Source organism: Ochotona princeps, chromosome 16 (assembly GCF_030435755.1).
Source record: "Ochotona princeps isolate mOchPri1 chromosome 16, mOchPri1.hap1, whole genome shotgun sequence".
Lineage (NCBI taxonomy): Eukaryota > Metazoa > Chordata > Mammalia > Lagomorpha > Ochotonidae > Ochotona > Ochotona princeps.
In genome coordinates, this window is record NC_080847.1 from 52,455,140 (window position 1) to 52,474,873 (window position 19,734).

General features: G+C 60.3%; 1 protein-coding gene across 1 annotated transcript; it reads left to right on the plus strand.

Annotated features, from left to right (window-relative positions):
• The first annotated feature begins 6,243 nt into the window (after window positions 1–6,243).
• On the plus strand, window positions 6,244–12,824 carry CEACAM16 (CEA cell adhesion molecule 16, tectorial membrane component). The gene is made up of 6 exons (XM_058674777.1): window positions 6,244–6,359; window positions 7,413–7,757; window positions 8,079–8,354; window positions 9,043–9,321; window positions 10,923–11,249; window positions 12,669–12,824. Exons 1-6 carry the CDS (start codon window positions 6,323–6,325, stop codon window positions 12,680–12,682), a joined length of 1,278 nt encoding a protein of 425 aa, XP_058530760.1. The 5' UTR covers window positions 6,244–6,322; the 3' UTR covers window positions 12,683–12,824.
• The last annotated feature ends 6,910 nt before the right edge of the window (window positions 12,825–19,734 follow it).

Sequence of the window (19,734 nt, forward strand, 5' to 3'; positions counted from 1 at the left end):
TGACCCGCCAGTGTCCGTTTGTCGCCTGGCTACCCCAGGGCCTCCTCCACCCCGCCCGCCCGAGGCCACCACTGCCCAGCATCCAGAGCCCCCATGCAGCCACACAAACCTCATACATGCGAAAGTGCTGCGTGCCTACCCTGGGCAATGTCCCACCCCACAGACCTAGGACCTTTCTTGAACCCATCCAGGACCCCCCAGATGCCCGTAACGTTCAGGTTCCCCACCACAGCAGTGGACCCTTGCAAGGGCTGGCTCCCCTGGGGGCGAAGACTCAATCCCTGGGACCCGAGCCCGCACTCCGGGTCCTACACCTGCTGATTCTCTAGGCCCCCTCGGGTCCCCCAACCTGTGCCACAGGCCCCAAGCACACAAGTCCACTCTTCCCACCTCACCCATGGTCAGCTTCCAGCTCTCAGTCCTGTACAGCACCCGCAGCCCTGCCCATTTTGGTCTCACTGACCAGGGGCCAGCGTGTTTCCCCCCACTTGCACTGGGGGCGCAGAACCACCCAGGAGGGCCCCGGCACTGTCTTGCTCGAGGCAGGGGCCCAGCGACTGTGTACAAATGGAATTTCACTCTCAATATCCCTCCCTGAGCCTTGCATTCATCCACAGGCCCATGTTCCCTGAACAACTCCTGTACTCCAAGCCCATGACTTGGCACCAGACACAAGGAAGGGAAGCCAACCCCTCTCCTATTCTTGGTCCTGCCGCCTGGCAGGGGAGCCGGCGCGGGCCTCCATCCAGGTGGACAATGGCACCTGCAGCGGGCTGCATGCCTGCACAGACTCAGCACTGTGCACCTGCCCCGGCCCACAGCCCTCGCAGCCTCAGGGGGCTAGAGGCGTCCACCGCCGCCACAGGGGACCGAGGCCCAGCAAGCCCGTGACCGTGTCCTGGGTTGGGAGGAAGAACCACCCCCCACCCAGGCACCCAGACTCTCCCCCAGAAGTTCCGCCCACCTGGGGGTCACTGTCCTCCCCCACCCCCAGCCATTGCTGCTTCCTGCACGTCCTGGTGTACCCCTTGGGGTCTCAGGCTCGCAGCTCCCCATTTGACAAAAGAGGAAGTGGCGGTGGCCCCGGGGAAGGAAGTGGGCTGGGCTGTGACCAAGACTCAGGATGACTCACGGGGAAAACCCTTGCCTGCCCACTTCAAGCCCTGTGTGTGCCAAAGCTGTGCGTCTCCCGCGGGGTCACAGGGGCAGGGGGCGGGCCTGCCGGGCAGCCGTGTGGACAGGTGCCCCGACTACCCCCCCCAGCCAACACACACACACACACACACACCCACCCCAGTCTCTTCCCTGACCTTGAAGGAGATGAGAAGGGAGGTGGGCCTGCCGGGCAGCCGCGTGGACAGGTGCCCTGACCACCCCCACCCCCCCAGACACATACACACCCCAGTCTCTTCCCTTTCTTTCCTTAGAGAGGACAAGAGGGGGCTGCACTTGAACCTGTGCTGCCTGAGGTCAGGTTCAGGGTCACACTGTGAGAGTCCAACTGAGGAAAGGGAGAGAAATTGGACACTTTCAGGCCACACCCAAATCCAGAGCACAGGGTGACGAGAACTTGCTAGAACCAGCGGGAGAGCATTGGAACCCAGCGGCCGTGTCGGCTCCGGGGCCTCCGGGGGTCCCCAAGTGTCTCATCAGCCTTGTGAATAACCTAAAACACGTAATCACCATGACACTTCTGAGATGGAAATTCAAACCCACAGTCTCTGGGCACGTAAAGAAACTATTGTTTTCTCTGCATGCCACAGATGATGATACAAGATGCTCAGGGAGGCCACACCTGCTGCAAGGAGGCTGGGATTCCAGGATTGGAGGCAAACACGAGCAGCCTTCTGCACAGGCAGCAACCAGCCGGCCGTGGTGGGACGCTGCGTGCACTGAACCAGCACACACTCAGGTTATCTGGCATTGTGCGTTTCTGCCCATTTTCCAGATGGGATAAGTGAGATCCTGAGACAAGAGAGACTCCCCTGGCCAGGATCCATGCCAAGCATTCCTGGCCTCGTTAGGGAAAGTGGGAGGTTGGAGAGTCCTGGCTCTCTGCGGCTCCTGTCTCCCTCACTCCGTCCTGGTCCTGTGCAGCCCAGCCGCGGAGGCTATTCAACCAGCTGCCTGCACCAACCCCCTTCCCAGAGCCGTCCGTCCCCACCCCCCAGCTGCCTGCACCAACCCCCTTCCCAGAGCCGTCCATCCCCACCCCACCAGCTGACTCGGGGGGTTTTGCACTTCCTAGACAGTCTACCAACACCCCCTTCTCCTCTTGCCCTCCCTATTGCTTCATTTACAACACCCACTCATCTGCTTTATAACTACCCCACCAGAGGAAGGCTGCCCAAGTCCCCATCTCCCCCACACCCCCCAGCTCTGCTCCTGACCCCGCCAGTCAGCGCTCAGTCAATATTTGTGCAGGGATCCGATGACTTGGAAAACCCCAAGTGAAAGGGGCCAGAGGGCGGGGCGGGACAGGGTGGGCACAGGGATGGGCCAAAGGAGTGGCCTAGGGCTAGGTGGGGGAAAGAGGGAGCTTACATTGGCTTCTAGCGCTCACCTGCCCGCTCTGACACGGGAGCCTGAATGTGGGGCGAAGGGCACATGGTAAGCCCCAGGCCTCACCAGGCCAGCCCAGGCAGTGGCACGCATGCACGCCATACACACCACTGGGGTCCCTGACCACGCACCCAGCCCTGCACTGACAAGGGAGGAGCTTCCAACTAGTGGCGGTGGAGAATGAAGGTATTCCTGCATGCCACGCCCCTGCTCCCCCTCCTTCATGACCACCCCCCAAGACAAGGGTCCATGCCGTGCGGACACAGGCCACGCAGCTGTGGGCCTGGGAGAGACACTGCAGGGCCCCAGGGAGGGCGGTCAGCACCATAACCTGAGCTGATCCCGTCCCTTCCCATCCAGGCAGCCTACCCAGGCTGCCTACGGGCCTGAAGGGCATCCCCCCTCCCCGCTATCCCTTCTGAGCCCATCATGTCTCCAGCACAGCACACCCCTACTCCAAGGCCATGGCACTGCCTGCCTGGATCACCCCTCTCCCCATCACAGTCCCCTCATTCAGTCCCAGCTCCGGCATCCCCTCCCACAGCGTCTTCCTGCTGCAATCGCAGCTCCTCAGAGCACTGTCTCTTGCATTTTCCTGAGGTCCCCTGTGTCCTGGAGGCCAGCTCCACGTCTACGCTACTGCTGACGGTAACCTCAACACCACGCCCCATTTCCAGCATGACAGGTGCTCAGTCAGCAGGTGCTAAACCGTGACTGAACAATAGCTTCCCGCCCCGCTCATCCATGCGTGCACCTGCTGTCACCGTCAGAGGGGTCTCCAGGAGGTCGAGATCATAGCCGCCCACCATATACTTCACAGAGGACACGAGCTCCCCTCCACAGCCACTCACTTTCCCTCCCATGCGGCCCAGCAAGCCCCAGCTGGACCAAGGACCCAGGCTCAGGTCCAGGAGCAGGGGCCGAGCAGATGGAAGGTGGGGGTGACCTGGAAAGGGTAGGGACAGCAAGCAGCAAGGTTGGGAGGTCCCGTGGATGCTAGGGAACCATGACAGAGCCACACACACACACACACCAAAAAACACCTGGTTCTACCTGGGGCCTCTGTCCATCGCCAGGAACCTGGGTCTCAGGGGAGCTCCAGGTGCTCTGTGTCACCCACACCCGGTGTCTGATTCCACAAACATCCTTTGTGCTGGACACTGTGCCAGGCAGGGCTGGGGACACAGTGGGGACAGCCCAGCCCATCCTCCTGGGGCTCCTGGGGCTCCTGGGACAGCAGCGGAGACAGCCGCATCCCCAGACAATGAGAACCCAGAGTGATCAGAGATGTGCCAGGGGGTCCGGAGGGGGCTGGCACCTGACCCACCTGGAGATCCAGGAGGGCCTTCTGCACAAGGAATTGGGTCTACACTGAAACAGAGCCAACAGGGGTACCAGGTGGGGAGCGAGAGGGGATGGAATAGGCAGGAACCCAGGAGGAAGGGGTACTGCATGAGGCTGCACTCCAAAAGCTGGGCAGGGTGCTCCTGGGTCACAGCACTGGGGACACTGGGACACTGGGGAGCCAGAGCAGGCTCTGAGCAAGAGAGGGGGCAGGAAGAAAGACCCCTGATCTTCCATGTAGCGGTCCAGGGAGGCGTTGGGGGGGAAGAGAGGTCTCCTGCAGCAGGTGGGCCTTAAAGAGGAAAGTCTTCACCATACAGGAGATGGCTAAGATGCCTCGATGGTGTAGGGAGGGAGCCGAGGCAGGGACCAGGTCCTGGCCAGTCATCCCAGGGATAGCCAGTGGGAGGCGCTCTCCTCTGGGAGAGCTGAGGTCAGCTGAGGACAATGAGAGTGAGAAGTGCCCAGGGACATGGGGGCGCCTTCCTGAATGTCATCATTGGGACCTGGTCCCAGGACTAGGGGGGAAGCAGGGGGGTCAGGGGAGGACATAGCACGGTGAGTTCAGGTCACAGGTGGCAGGGAAGGGCGGTGGGGGGGGACACAGCAGTGGGGAGCTGCGGGAGCCAGAACATCCTCCCCTCCCCACCCCTCGCCACCCTGGGGCAGCTGAGGACACGCAGAGCAAAGCAGGGCAGGTATGGCCCCCTGCCTGGAAGCAGGCTGCGGTGGCCTCAAGGCCCCAGGAGCCACATGGGACATCAAAGTCTGACTAAAAATAACACACAGGTGGTCACGGTCATGGACGCTCCTTCCTTGCCTGAGAGACGCCTCCCGTATGCCCTCGCTCCCTTCCAAAGTGCCCAGCGCCCTCTCTTGGCTTTGTGCAGCCATCTGGGACAGAAGAGAGTCTGCATTTTTTTCTTGTTGACCCCACGAATGCCAGCCCTGCCCGCAGGTGCACTGACTCCGCCGGCTCTGCTCTCTGCCACCTGTCTCCCCAGGTGCCGGCAGGGCTTTACACACCATCTGTGTCCAGCGGGCGTGTGGCTGACTGGGCACCGACCCTGTACTAAGTGTTTCCCTAAGCCCCTCCCAAGAGCATTCACTGAGGCACAGTGGTGCCCACTGGGTCACTGTGGGGCATTCCTCTCAGGACGCCCTGGGGAGGCAAAAATCAGAGCCCATTCCTGTCCCTTCTATTGGGAAGGGAATGATGGAGCCAAGTGCAGGGCCTGGGTATCGAACCCCAGGAACATCCCCCTCCCCAGACTGCATGCCAGGGACCCCAACTCCAGCAGCCCCAGGCCAGCTGCCTCCTGGGGCGCCTGCGGCAGGGAGCATGCCATCTGCATGTTCCAGGGTCATACACGGAGATACAGGCAGGGAGCTGTCCCCAGCCCCATTTTAGCCAAATGCACATTCAAGGTCAGACTCCGCCCTGGAGGTTGGGATGACGTGGGAGACACCTGCAGCCCAGATCAGGGTTCGAATCATGCTCTGCTCCCAGCTCGAGTTTCCTGTTCATGCGCACCCAGGGAGGCAGCAGGTGGTGGCTCCAAGAGGTGGGTCCCTGCCCCCCACGCACCTGGGAGACCCCAGTGGAGCTCCCAGTGGCTCCCACCTGGCCCAGCCCTGGCTGTTTCAAGCATTTGGAGGGAAGGAACCGCAGGATGGGGGATCGCTCTCATTTGTTATCTCTTAAAATGAAGGAAAACCAACCCCAGTTTCTTCCAGCCCCCCAGCTCCACTGCCCAGATGAGGAAGAGGGAGGAAGGAACACGGGGCTTTCTCGGGAACCCCTCCTCTGCAGGGGACTGGCAGGCAGCAGCACCCCCAGAGACAGCCTTGCCTCCCCCTTTTGACAACACACAGAGCAGCCTCCAAATGCCCTGAGGTCCCAGCCAGGGACTCAGTTTCCCCATCTACAAATGGGGGTGTTAAAGATGCCTACCCGGCAGGACTATCTACCCTCCGCTGAGGTGCCGTCTGTAGGTCACTGTGTACCAGCCTAGACGTCACGCAGGCCCATGTCTCACCCAGGGAGCCACAGCAGGCCAAGAACCGGCTAAGTAATCTTCCGCTGCCCCCGCCCGCCCTCCTCTCTGGCGACCTGGTTCTTGCTTTGGTACCAAATCCAGGCCTTGGGCACAAAGAGGGTTAGGCAGCTGCCCCAGGAGGCCTGACCGGGTCGTGGCCCTTCGCTGGTGTTCGCCACACCCACCCTGGTACCCAAAACAGGGCCCCAGGTCCTTGGTGACTCAATCCCTCCACGTCCAGGTGACCTCCCAGGCTCCAAATTGCTGAACCCTCTCCAGCCCAGTGGCAGACACAGCCAAACCCCAACCAGGACGGGCTCCCACCCCAGCACCGGGACGCCAGCACCAGCGTCTCCGAGACCCACCTGGAGCGAAAGATGGCGCTGACCGGATGCAGCTGGATCCTCCTCAGCGGTGAGCGATAAGGGTGCCTCCACCCGCCCACCCCCAGCAGCCCAGCACCTGGAACACCCAACCCAGGGCCTGGGGGGAGGATATGGAGAGGGAAGGTGTGAGCCAGGAGCCCAGGGGGCTACAGAGGGAAAGTAACTCTACTTTGCACAGACACCGAGACATCAGTGTGGGGCAGCACCACATGACAGGGAGCAGGGTGAGCTTGGAAAGGCAGAAGGCCAACACCTCGCCCAGGGTTAGGCCTAACTGGCCACCCCTCGCCCTAAAAGATGGAACTCTAGCCTGCCACTTTCCCTCCTACAGCTTCAGTTTACTTGACTGTGAAATGGTCCCCAGTGCGTTCCTAGCCCCAGGAGTTAGGGGAGCTAATCATGACCTCCCGGCGCAGATGAGCAAATAGGTTCATAGAGGTGGAGCTGCTGGCCGGGGGCTCTCACATTGAGGGCCACAGCCACGGCCACCCTCTCCCACCCCCACTGGCCACCATAACTGGGCTTGAGGGAGCAAGACAAGCACTGAACTGGGAGTTGGAACCCCAGGGCAAGCCCTGAAGTCTCCCATGGGACCCCAACGTGAGTGTGTGAGGCTCTCTCAACCCTCAGTTTTCCACTTCTTAACACAGAGAAACCCCTCTGGATCCAGCCCATCAACCAGAGGCCTCATACTTGCTGTTACATACACCTGCTGTATATACCTGCCATATACACCTGCCATGTATGTGCACCTGCTATGTACACCTGCTATATACACCTGCTATGTGCCCCTGCCACGTGCAAGTCCCTGGGCTGGATCCTTGGCACAACCTATCACAGTCAGTCCTGCACCACTCTGAAGATCAGATTCAGGTGACATTTATTAAGCACTTACTGCAAACAAGACCCGGTTCTAAGTTTGTGAGATGCACTTAACCCCCTCAGACACCCAGGGAGACAGGAAACAGACTTCAAAGGAGTCAGAGAGAGCCCGAATCTTTCTCTCCATCCCATGGGGCTGAGGGGTGGTAGGGAGTGGGCCATGCCTGCCTCCCATGACCCTGTGGACTCGCCCCCCCAGCCGTGTTCCTGAACGTGGGTGCTGAGATCACCATCACCCCCGAGCCAGCCCAGCCAGCCCAGGGCGACAACGTCACGCTGACCGTCCAGGGGCTGTCAGGGGAGGAGCTGGCCTACTGCTGGTACGCGGGGCCCACGCTCAGCCTGTCCTACCTGGTGGCCAGCTACATCGTGAGCACAGGCGATGAGACGCCAGGTCCTGCCCACACGGGCCGGGAGGCCGTGCGTCCCGACGGCGGCCTGGACATCCAGGGCGTGCTGCCCAGGCACTCGGGCACGTACATCCTGCAGACCCTCAACCGACAGCTACAGACAGAGGTGGGCTACGGACACATGCGGGTCTATGGTGAGACACCCCCTGCACCCCCACCCCAGCCAAGTCTCCCCACCTTCCTCCCTCCACATCCGCCCCTTTCCCCCTCTCAAACAAAATCCTAAAACAGACCTGAAATGCCCTTGTGAGGCCCACCTCCACCAGGATGGCCCTGGGGATTAGCACTACCTCTGAGGCCCACCTCCACCAGGATGGCCCTGGGAATTAGCACTACCTCCTAACCTCACTCCTCATTCCTCCGGCTACTGCCTTGGCCTGGGGGCGGGCGGGTCAGAGGAGCCCAGAGCAGGCCCAGTGCCTGGCCCTCTCCCCCTCTGCCTCTCGCCCCCACAGAGATCCTGGCCCAGCCCACGGTGGTGGCCAACAGCACGGAGCTGGTGGAACGGCGGGACACCCTCCGCCTCGTGTGCAGCAGCCCTAGCCCGGCCGAGGTCCGCTGGTTCTTTAACGGCGAAGCCCTGCCCATAGCCCTGCGCCTCAGCCTGTCACCCGACGGCAGGGTGCTGAGCCGGCACGGTGTCCACCGGGAGGAGGCAGGAGCCTACCAGTGTGAGGTGTGGAACCCGGTCAGTGTGAGCCGCAGTGAGCCCATCAACCTGACCGTGTACTGTGAGTGCCCCAGCAACATCTCCCCTCCAACACACACACACACAGGGCGTGGCTGAGTCAAGGGGTTAGGGGTCTGGGATCAGGGGTCCCTCTTCCAAGATGTGACGCTAACATGGCAGTTAGGAAAACAGACCTGGGGTTGGCACATGCCGCAAGGGATGCTGGGAAACCAAACACCTGGCCCTGGCAAGCGTGCAGTGGTTCCCATGGGCAGCAGGTGCATCTGAGTGGGGTGTCCCTGAAGCTCAGGTTGGGGCCAGAGATGTAAGAACAGCCGAGAGGCAGGAGGGGATGGGAGACCCAGAACCCAACAAGCAAGGAATCTAGACAGGGAGAGGCTTAGGACCTTCCTTAGCTTCTGGTCCTAAAAGTTCAAAGTCTGGCCTTTTAGAAGCCTGTACGCCCAGAAGCTAAGAGCCCCAGCAAGCAGGACTCTAGGAGGAGGCTTCTTTCAGAGTCCAATGCACCCCCTTCTACAGAAGGGAAACCTGAGACGCCCCTGGCCACCCGCTCCCACCTGCTCTCAGAGCCTAGCACAAAGTCACAGGAGCCAGGCCTCTTCCTCTCCTGTTCCTGAGCCACCCCCACCCCACCGATCTTCCCAGAGATCCTCCCTACCTCCCCACTCCAACCAGGGAGGGTCCCCTCCCCCCACTGCCCCATGTCTCTCGCCCTGCCGCCCCCACAGTTGGCCCAGAACGCGTGGCCATCCTTCAGGACTCCACCGCCCGCACGGGCTGCACCATCAAAGTGGACTTCAACACATCCCTCACACTGTGGTGCGTGGCCCGCTCCTGCCCCGAGCCTGAGTACATGTGGACCCTCAACGGGCGGGCACTCAACAACGGCCGGGACCACCTCAACATCAGCGGCATGACGGCCGCCCACGAGGGCACCTACACCTGCATCGTCAAGAACCCCAAGACCCTGCTGTCCGGCTCGGCCTCCGTGGTGGTCAGGCTCTCCGGTGAGTCGGCACAGCCCTGGGGAGGCCACCACCTGCCCAAGACACTGGCTGACAGGTGGCCATGCCCCCTGCACCCCAGTGCAAGAGGTGCCCTAGCCCCAGGTAAACACACATCCAAGGAGGGTGACAGAGGGGCCCCCTGGTGTGGGGTGGCACTGCCGCCTCTGCTTCCACCGCCAACAACAAAGGGAGCCTGAGCCACAGGCCCCCCACTGGCACAGGGCTGGTTGCACAGGGCTGCCGGCTGGGAGGCCTGTCTGTCCGGAGCACACATGCCGGCAGTGCTATCACCACCCCTCTTTGGGAAATGGAAAAACACAGCCAGCAGCACCGCCTCCTGGCCCCAGCCACAGCCGCTAGTGGCATCCCCGGCGAGGACACAGGCCGGGCCCCTGGGGATGCGGCTCATCCTGCCTGGGTTCCCTTCCACTCAGGTGGCCTCGGCCCTTGCGCAAGGACCACCTCCTCCCCCTCCCCCGTCCCTCCCTCCTTCACTCCCCCACACAGGCTGGTTCCCACGCAAAGGGGACCCACAAGCAGAAATGGCATCCCCAGAGGTAAGTGCACCTGCTGCTCAGGGTGGCGGGCCTTGGCAGGAGGCAGGGGGTGGACCAGATGACCTCAGGTGCCCCCGAGTCCCACCTGTGCAGGCTGATACGGGTGGCATCTCCAAGGCACACAGGTACGTGCCTCCTGAACTGCTGGGGGCCCCGCGGCAGGCACAGGAGAGAGACAGAGGAAGGGGAGACTCTGCCCCGTCCCCCAGGGAGGCCCACCCCTTCTTCAAGGAACTGCCAATCAAAGGGATGAGGCTAAGGAGCGATGGGGGAGGCCTGACAGCCACGCCCAACCTGCTTCCGGTCAGTCAGAGGAGGCACAGCCTGTGTGATGTAGCGGGGCAGGTGGGGGCGGGGATTTTCACTCTTGTGGAGACACAGCCCTAATTTCTGAGAGTTCCCAGTCTGATGGAGGAGACACAGTTCCCACCTGTGGGACACTCCCGATCTGATGGGGGAGAGTGCAAGGCCACCGCTGTCTAGTTACGATGTCTAGAACGTGCGCCAGGCATGTTCCCTCGATCTCTGGGAGAAGCAAAAACCGCCACACCCACATCTGAGATGGCCTAATCTGATGGAGGAGACCTAGCTCCCCCCCCTTTCTAGAGGGGGAACTCCAGCCCCCACATTCTGAGGTCTCTGGATCTGACACACCCTGGGAGACACAACTCCCCTCTCTCTGATGAGGTGGACATGACCCCCTCTCCATTCTGGAATTTCCAACCTAACAGGGGGGAGACATGGCCCCTTTCTTTTGGAAACTTCTAATCTGATGGAGGAGACACGGCCCGGCCCTCTGGGGTCTTTCTGGAAGGTTGGAAATGACTAGTGTGAGAGGGGATCCCAGAGCCCCCGGGGACAAGCAAGCACCCCTGCATCACTACACAGGTCACCTCCTTCCTCTGTCTCCTTCCCAGCGCCCCCCACGGGGAGCGCCTGCCAGCTGGGGGAGGCGTAGGTGAGCCAGCTGGAGGGGTGGGAGGGGATGCCACCCCCAGGGCGGCCCTGCTAACCGCTCCCCCTCCCCCCTGCCCCTTCCCACAGCGGCAGTGGTCGCCATGATGATCGTGCCAGTGCCCACCAAACCAGCCGAGGGCCAGGATGTGACACTCACGGTGCAGGGCTACCCCAAGGACCTGCTGGTCTATGCCTGGTACCGTGGGGCCGCCTCGGAGCCCAACCGGCTGCTCAGCCAGCTGCCCTCGGGGAACTGGATTTCCGGCCCTGCGCACACGGGCCGCGAGGTGGGCTTCGCCAACTGCTCGCTGCTGGTGCAGAAGCTGAACCTCACGGACGCCGGCCGCTACACGCTCAAGACCGTGACGCTGCAGGGCAAGACGGACACCCTGGAGGTGGAGCTGCAGGTGGCCCGTGAGTGTGTGGGAGGGAGGGGACGGGGCCGTGCAACCCGAGGTGTGCCTCCCCCGTCAGACTCAAAAGAGGGCCCTCGTGGCCTCCATCCCACATAAGGGTCCTCGAGCAGGACCTCCTCTGTCAGGCTGCTGACCTAGGCCAGGGGGAGCCAGACCTCCTCCATCAGACAGAGGGCTACTGCAGAGGACATCCGCACACACAACGGGGACATCAGAGTTCCAGAAGAGGCGCCTGATCCAGTGGGGGGGGAGCCCTTTTCCTTCAGACAGGCAAACCCCAGAATCCAGGCAGTATTGCCTCTCCCCTCTCACTGGGGATGTGGGCTAATGATGGGTATGTGGCTCCCCTGTTAGACTCAGGGATCCTGGGCACAGTGAGTAGAGACAGATGTCTCCCACACGTACTGAGTCTATTCTAACTGAACGAAGAATGATTTCCATCAGCCTGCTACTTCAAGATGAGGGAATTATGTCTCTTCCATCACACTGGGAGCTTCCAGAAGTAGGGAACAATTTTATTTCATTAGATTGGGAATTCTAAAATATTAAAGACCATGTCTCCCCCATCAGACTGGGAGCTCCCACAGTCAGGGACCGTGTCTCCTCCATCAGACTGGGAGCTCCCACAGTCAGGGACCGTGTCTCCTCCATCAGACTGGGAGCTCCCACAGTCAAGGGGGGCTAGGCCTCCCCCATCAGACTGGGAGCTCCCAGAGTCAGGGACCAGGCCTCCCCCATCAGACTGGGAGCTCCCAGAGTCAGGGACTGTGTCTCCTCCATCAGACTGGGAGCTCCCACAGTCAGGGACCGTGTCTCCTCCATCAGACTGGGAGCTCCCACAGTCAAGGGGGGGGGCTAGGCCTCCCCCATCAGACTGGGAGCTCCCAGAGTCAGGGACCATGTCTCCTCCATCAGACTGCAAGCTCCCAGAGGGCTGGGAGGCCATGTCTTTGAGGCAAGGCCAGGTCTCATTGGACAAGAAGCCCCCAGACATGGGGAGTTAGAGTCTTCTTCCCCCATCTGACTAGGCACTCTCCGAAGCCATATCCCCAAGTCAACAACAGTGCCTCCCTCCTCAGATTGGCAGTCTCCAGGCTTAGGGACCCAGTCTATGTCCGACAGCCATAACGCCCCACCCCCTAACCAGCCCTGTCCACCGAGACCTGTGGCCTGTGGGAGGGGGCCTGGCCTTGGATGGCCGGGACTGGTTCTTCACCCTCTGTCTCTCCTCACAGTCAACTTCCCTCCCTCGCCGGAGGACCAACGCCACCTTCCTGAACCTGAACCCAGCACAGGCTGAGCGTGGGGTTGGGAGGGTGGGGTTGGGCCATGGGCTTGGGGATACCCCCCTCTGCCCTGCTCACTGTTGCCCCCAACCCTGATGACCTTTTTCATCCCCTTGCCCCGTGTCCTCCAGCAGCCCTGGAGTAGCCACAAAGCCCTGGAGTACCCCTCCCAGTGAGAAGAGCCCACCGCATCCTTGCCGGGGAGCCAGAGCCACTGACCACCAGCCAGGTCCAGCCAGCCAGGATGCAGCCTGTTGTACATCCACGCCCACCCTAGAGTTAGCACACGCGGGCCCTTCTCCTCCGTGGAGCTGCAAGACAACCGTGCAGGCCATAAAGGTCTGGGTTAATGCACGTTTTGGTGTGTGTGTGACCTCTCCTGCCCCCACCAACCCACCAGATCATGAGACCCCAGCCCCTGTGCCCCTCATGCCTCCCACAGACATCCCACAACTGCAACAACATCCCCTCCTCCTCTAGTGACACAAAGAGCGAGACCCAAGAACATAGGAGTGCAGAGGGGTAGAAGACAGGAGTGACAAGGGTTAGAGGGGTGGGCCCCCAGGAAGGGGCGACAAGGGTTAGAGGGGTGGGCCCCCAGGAGCAGCCTGTCTTCTCCCCAGCAGAGTCTGAACCAAGCAGGGAGAGATGCTTGGTGCTGGCAAGGGTGGGCAGGGGTGGAAGGACATGTCAGGAGTGCAGCCATAGTTGGCTTGAGGTCCTGGGTGGTGACACACCCCCGGGATGGTTGTAAAGCCTGGCTTGTCATCATACACTGGCTTAGGAACTCACCAGCATGTTAGCTAGTCCATCAGCAAAATGGTCTACTCTTGGGGTACCCAGATTCTTCCAAACCATTCCGCAAAAGGCTAGGAGCCCCAGCTTCAAATCCAAGTTCACACAGCAGACTAACAGGACAGCATTGAAAGCAATGACCCAACAGTCAGAGACATCAGTCCACATGGTATGGATCCCCTTCCCACCCCCAAAATTCCATTTACTGGATCAGAATTCCTGAAAGAGGGAATTACAATGCAAGATATTAACCAGAATCAAATGAGAGGGAAAACAATGGTATATTCCAAACCCAGGGGATGTGGCCAAAGCTATGCTGGGAAGAAAAATAATAGCTTAAAACACATTATGAGGAGTGCAAGAAGAGCAAGCAAACAAGCAAAGCAAGCTTCTCACTATTAAAAAAAAAAAAAACACACACACAGCTCAGAACCATCAACAATATGACTGCTTCTGTCTGTACCGTCAGCAGTAACGTGGCCTTCCCTTCTCTCACTCTGACACACAATGTGGCTGCTGACGCTGCAGCTGCCTCATCTACATCCCAGCAAGAAGTAGAAAAAGGACAAAAAAAAAAACATAGACCCCCAAAAAAGCCTCAAGCCAGGGCCCCACTTACGGCCACTTTCCCTAGATCCCATCCAACAACCCCCACTCCCAACTGGCCATCTCTCTGAAATATTTATTTATTTTTATTAGAAGTGCAGATTTACAGAGAGGAGAGACAAATAGCTCCTCCATTGGCTGGTTCACTCCCCAGATGGCCAGAGCTGAGCTGAGCAGACCCAAAGTCAGGAGCTTCTTCCAGGTCTCCCACGCGGGAGGGTCCCAAGGCTTTGAGCCATCTTCCACTGCTTTCCCAGGCTGCAAGCAGGGAGCTAGATGGGAAGTGGAGCAGCTGGGATATGAACCGGTGCCCATATAGGATCCTGGCACTTGAAGATGGAAGGTCAGCCTGTTTAGCCATGGCACAGACCCCACACTGGCAACCTCTTACACTCCCCACCACCCAGGATAAGGGAGATTGCGAGTACCCCCCAGATCACCTCATGGTTCAGGTACCGAGAAAGGTGGGGGGAAGAGATCTGGGAGGGGGCCTTGGAAGGAAGGCCTGCAGCCCCAGATGGACAAAATGAACTTCCCCATGAACTCCCAAGCTGGAAGAAGCAGGGTGCCGGGGGCCAGGGTCCCCACTGCCCAGCTGGTGCGCAGCCTGCACAGAAAGAGGCCAGCGGGAGGAGGTGGGGAGGAGGTGGCGGCTCAGGTTTCTAGGTCAGGCAGATGCCCTGTCCCAGGACTGACCGGCTCAGGTGGCCTCTGGACCGGCCCCAGAAAGAGCCGCCACCGTGCCTACGCAAATGCGCTCTGAAAACCCCACTGCCTGCGTGAGGAAGAGGCTCGGAAAGCTGCAGACCTCGCCCAACCCCCACCAAGCTGCTACCCGCATTGTGCCACCCTGCTACCCGCATTGTGCCACCGGCTGGGCTGGTTGTTCTGCTGGGCAGGGGCCCCGGGCACAAGCTCCAAGCTAAGCCGGCCACTTCCCCGTGAGACACTTGGAGGAAGCACATGACACCTGCGACACATGGGCACCAATCAAGGGTCCAAGTCTCCTCAGCTCCATTTCTTTTTTTCTCTTTCAAGATGTACTTTATTTAAAAGACAGTTATATGTATACAGGGAGGGGTCTTCCACTCACTGGTCACCCCCTAGGTAGCCCCAAGGGTCAGGACTGGACCAGGTAAAAGCTTCCTCTCCTACATAGGTGCAGGAGCCCAAGCACCTAGGCCATCCTCTGTTGCTTTCCCAGGAATAACGGCAGGGAGCTGCATTGGAAGTGGAACAGCTGGGACTTGAACTGGCGCCTGTATGGCATGCCGGTGCTGCAGAAGGCAGCTTTACGAGCTTTGCCACCACGCTGACCATCATAAATATTGTTTGTAATGGTGCGGCCTGGGCCACCTGCCTGGACCCCAGGAATCTGCACCTCCAGGGAAGAGCCCCGGGAGCTGAATTTGTGAGAGTCTGGGTGACTTTGTCAGCTGAGAAGCAAGGAAAACAGGTCACAAAGAGAGGAGGAGGGGGGAGGGGAGGGTCAGCCAGCCAGGCCCGCAGGGCCAGGACCTGGACCAGAGAAGGGCAGGAGCCAGCCCACTCACACAGCAGGACACTGTGCTCACTGCTTCCCCCACAAAGCTCCCAGACCCCAGGTGGGGGTGCAGACACGGCTCCTGGGTGCCTCTGCCTCTCCTAGCCCCCTGCCCCCAACCGCCAGCACAGGTAACAGCGAGGGCCAGGAGGAGGCTGGGAGTGACCTTGAGGTAGCAACACACAATGACCCAGGCCGTGGCTGGAGCCCCGCCAAGCCAAGCAGAGGAAGGAAGGCTGCCCTGTTTTGCTGGGTGGACGGGAATGGATGGACCAGAGCCAGTGGGGGGAGGGGGAGGAGGAGGGGATGGGAAGAGGAAAGAGCAGGGGGGTCGGGGAAGGAAAAGGGAGAGAAGATGAGAGGAAGGTTGCTTGGCATCGGGGTACCACGGCCAGCCCCAGCAGGGGTGGCGGGAGGAGGGGACAGCTGCCCAGCCTGGGATCTTACAGGTGCTCTGAGCCACGGGTCCCCCCAGCAGCCCTGGCTGCAGACGCCACCCCCTGGGGTCTGGAGCCCTGAGCCTGGCTGAAGGCCCGCGCAGCCCCCAGCCTCTTTCTTCTCACAGACTCCACTGTAGCCACCCCGGCTGGAACCAGAACCAACCACTCAAGCGTCTCCTCCTTCCTCAGAGTTCCCCCAAACCTGCCTCACTTCAGCCAGGGCTCTGCTAAAATGCTGCTGCCCCAGGAGCCCTCCGGGTGATCTCTGTTGTCACTGCATCCCTCTTGCTACACACACACACACACACACACACACACACACACGTCTCCATTCTGCAGCTCTTACTCACTCCCCCACCACACCACGGGGCTGCACCTGCTCACTACACAGCAGGTGCTGGGCACACCGTGGGTCTCCGTGAACCGCAATAGCCGTGATGCTCCACGGGCCTGCAGGTACCAAAACACGGCCCCTGTAACAGGGAACTGCACAAAGCTTGTGGAAAAATGCAAAAAAGTGTGTGTGAAGCCATGCACGGGTTCTCTTCTGGTAATGCTTCTTGGTTACTTTCACTTCCTTGGAAACCAGAGCGACAGAGAAAAAGAGAGATGGTTCACTCCCTGAATGTCCCCGGGGTAGCCAGGGCTAGGCTCAGCTCACTCATTCGCTCACCCACCCATGCATTGGTTCACGTGCCAAGTGGCTACTGAGCATCAGGTGTTGGTCAGGCACGGTGTCTTCCAAGTTTCACAGGACTGCTAGGGTCCAGAGGCCCCAGCCCAGCCACAGGAGACCCCTACCCCATGTCCCCAGAGTGCACTGTGACATGGCAACCCCTCCAGGCCCGGGAGTGAAGCCCCCAATGCCTCCCTTCCCAGCCCCTCTACAACTCCTACAGGCTTTCTTCCCCCACTGTGAGGATGTCCTGCGTGGTTGCATAACTTCACCGTGGCCTTAGAGACAGGACTCGGGAGGTCCTGAGGGTTAACTGTGCTCTCCCTGCCAACCAGCGTCCCAGTTTCTGAGCTGTAAGAAGAGAATTTCTTGGTGTAGCAGGTTAGAACCCAGCTTGAGCCCCGGCTGCTCCACTTCCCCTCCAGCTCCCTGCTTGTGGCCTGGGAAAGCAGTGGAGGACAGCCCAAAGCCTTGGGACCCTGTACTCATGTGGGAGACACAGACGGAGTTCTGGATTCCTGGCTTTGACCTGGCTCAGTCCTGGTTACTCTGGGCATTTGGGGAGTGAACCAGTGGATAGAATATAATTCTCTTTCTCTATTCCCCATCACTATGCCTTAAAAAAAAAAAAAAAAAAAAAGTAGGACTACTTTCCACAATTGCATGTCAACTCTGCACAGGAGCCACGTTAAGCACCTTGGGTTTGTCCCACCTCAGGCCTGCGTGCCAGCAAGCCAGGTCCCCGTGGCCACCAGGTCTCCCCGGGTCTCCCCCCCGTTAGGCCCCTCGTGACTACACACAGGGCCTGCCCAGGCCTCGCAAGCCCATGCCCTGTCCCTCTGCCCAGGGTCTCCCTCCACCAACCCAGCTGCTGCCCATGGGTGCCAAGGTTCTGACCCAGCAACAGAGGTGGTCAGGCCGAGCTCCCCACCAAGGGAAGGCATGGCGTGTGTGAAGGCAGGAGGCCATTTCAAGCCCACGCGTGCTGGGATCCTGAGGGGCTGGGACGACTTTGGTTTGTTGTTCCCCCTCCCACCCCAAGGCAGGTGGGTGCACAGGGCATTCTGTGCAGAGGCTGGGTGGGGTGCTGGGCCTGGCAGGACAGTTGGGGCTGGGGCAGGCACAGGGGCTGGACGCTGGAGGGGAGGCGACCTCGCTCACCAGGGCCGGAGCAGCATCAGCCTGGCCCAGAGCCCAGAGCCCGAGGGAAGCGGCGGCCAGCTGCGGGCTGTGGTTTGGCACTCACTTTGTGGGGCTTCATCCTAGCCCCAACTTCCTCCTGGGCGCACAGGAGCCGCCTGGCCTGTGTCCTCCCACCCCCACCCCACCCCCGTCCGTCACCCCACCCCAGCCACCACCACCATCCACTTCACAATGGGCAGGGAAGGCTGGTTTTCCCCTAACCCGACAGACACCTCTTCCCCAGACCCTCCCAGCCTGGGAAGCCCCGGGCAAGGGGCCTTCTCAAGGTCCCGGCACCATGGGGCGTTGGGCCTGCTCTGTTGGGTCACCTCCGGTCACCCGGCAGGCGGTCAGCTCAGGCCGTGGGGATCTGGCTCCCCTCGTCTCCCCATCTCCACCCCCGGCCACTGCACACCACTATAGCCCTAAAGTCTTCCACTTGTTTCCTGAGAGCACAGGGACTCCATGGGGCATTCATGTTCCCCCTTCCCCAGCGGGGAGAGAATTGCAACCCAGACCCTGGGGCCAGCAGCTGAGACACCTGCAGTTCTTATTAGAGCGTCAGGGTTCGAGTCCCAGCTCCACTCCCAACTCCAGCTTCCTGCTCGTGAACACAGCCCATTGGCAGGGGTGGGTAGAGTCTGTGTGAGCCCTGGATGGAGGGCCCAGCTCCCAGCTTCCACCTGGCCCAGCCCTGGAGGTTGCAAGCGCTTGGGGAATGAATCAGCAGCAGGGATGCCTCTCTCTAGGCCTCTGAAATTAAGCAAAATTTAACAGACAAAGCTCAGAGGAGAAGGCAAAAAAACAGAACTGACCCTATCCTTCTGGGCCCAGTGGGGAGGCTGAGCAGTGCCCACAGAGGCACGGCTGGCGCTGGTCAGGGCTGAGATGGGTGAGGGCACCTGCTGTGGAGTGCTGATGGGCATCTGACCCCGCTGGTGTGATCTCGGAGGACTTCCTGAAGACACAGCTCCTCCGACACAGACAACAATATTCAGAAGAGGGGACAGTACAAGTGCACCTCTAACCAGCCAACCATACACAACGGAACAAAAAGATAAACTCGGTGAGAGAGAAAAAAAAAGTAAAGCCGTTCATCTCAAAATATGCATTTTTCACAAATGGTTTGAAGATGGTCCTGGGGTTAGCAGGGAACCTGAGGGTTTTGGTACCCGACCGTGTCCCTCACGGGGACACGCTGTCCCCAGGCCTCCTTGGTGGATTCTAACCTGGCCGGCAGGCATGCATGCATTAACGCCACGAACGTTCCCCGGAGCACACAATCACTGTTGGGCATCTGCTTATGGTCCAGCAAACGCGAGGGCAGCCAGAGAGAGGCCGGCTTGGACCTCACTGCCCCTGGAGGACTCTGGGGAGCTGCAGAAGGATCCAGAACAGGGGAGAGAGACTGGACCTCGGCTTCCCCACCCTGGTTACCACTAGGTGACGCCAGTGCCCCACCGGTCAGGGTGTCCCTCACCAGCAGGGGTCTGGCCAGTGGAGTTGGGGTGCTTGCTGGCTTTCCCAGGGCCCAGCGGCCTGAGCTGTAGCAAGTGTGCACCCTCACACTCTCCCCTGACCCCGAACAGGGGAAACACTACCTCCCTCATCAGCCTAGCAGGCTCTCTGCCCAGCCTCCTCAGTTTGAGCGGCTCCCTCATCCATGATACGTTCACCCCTCAGAGACATCTCTCCTCCCTCTGAACAGAAACTCACCCTCCCACAAATCCAAACCCTCACCACCACCCCAACAGACCATTGGACTTGCTGGCCCATCTCTCCCACGAGCTGGGGTACCTCATGTCCTCCATTAGATTGGGAGTGCTTCCCCCATCAACACACACACACACAGGGTCCTTCCAACAACATCCCCAGGAAGAAACCACACCCCTTGTACGGGGGTGGGGGGGGAGAAACTGAGGCAGCAGGCACCACCACAGAGGCCTCCCCTCCCT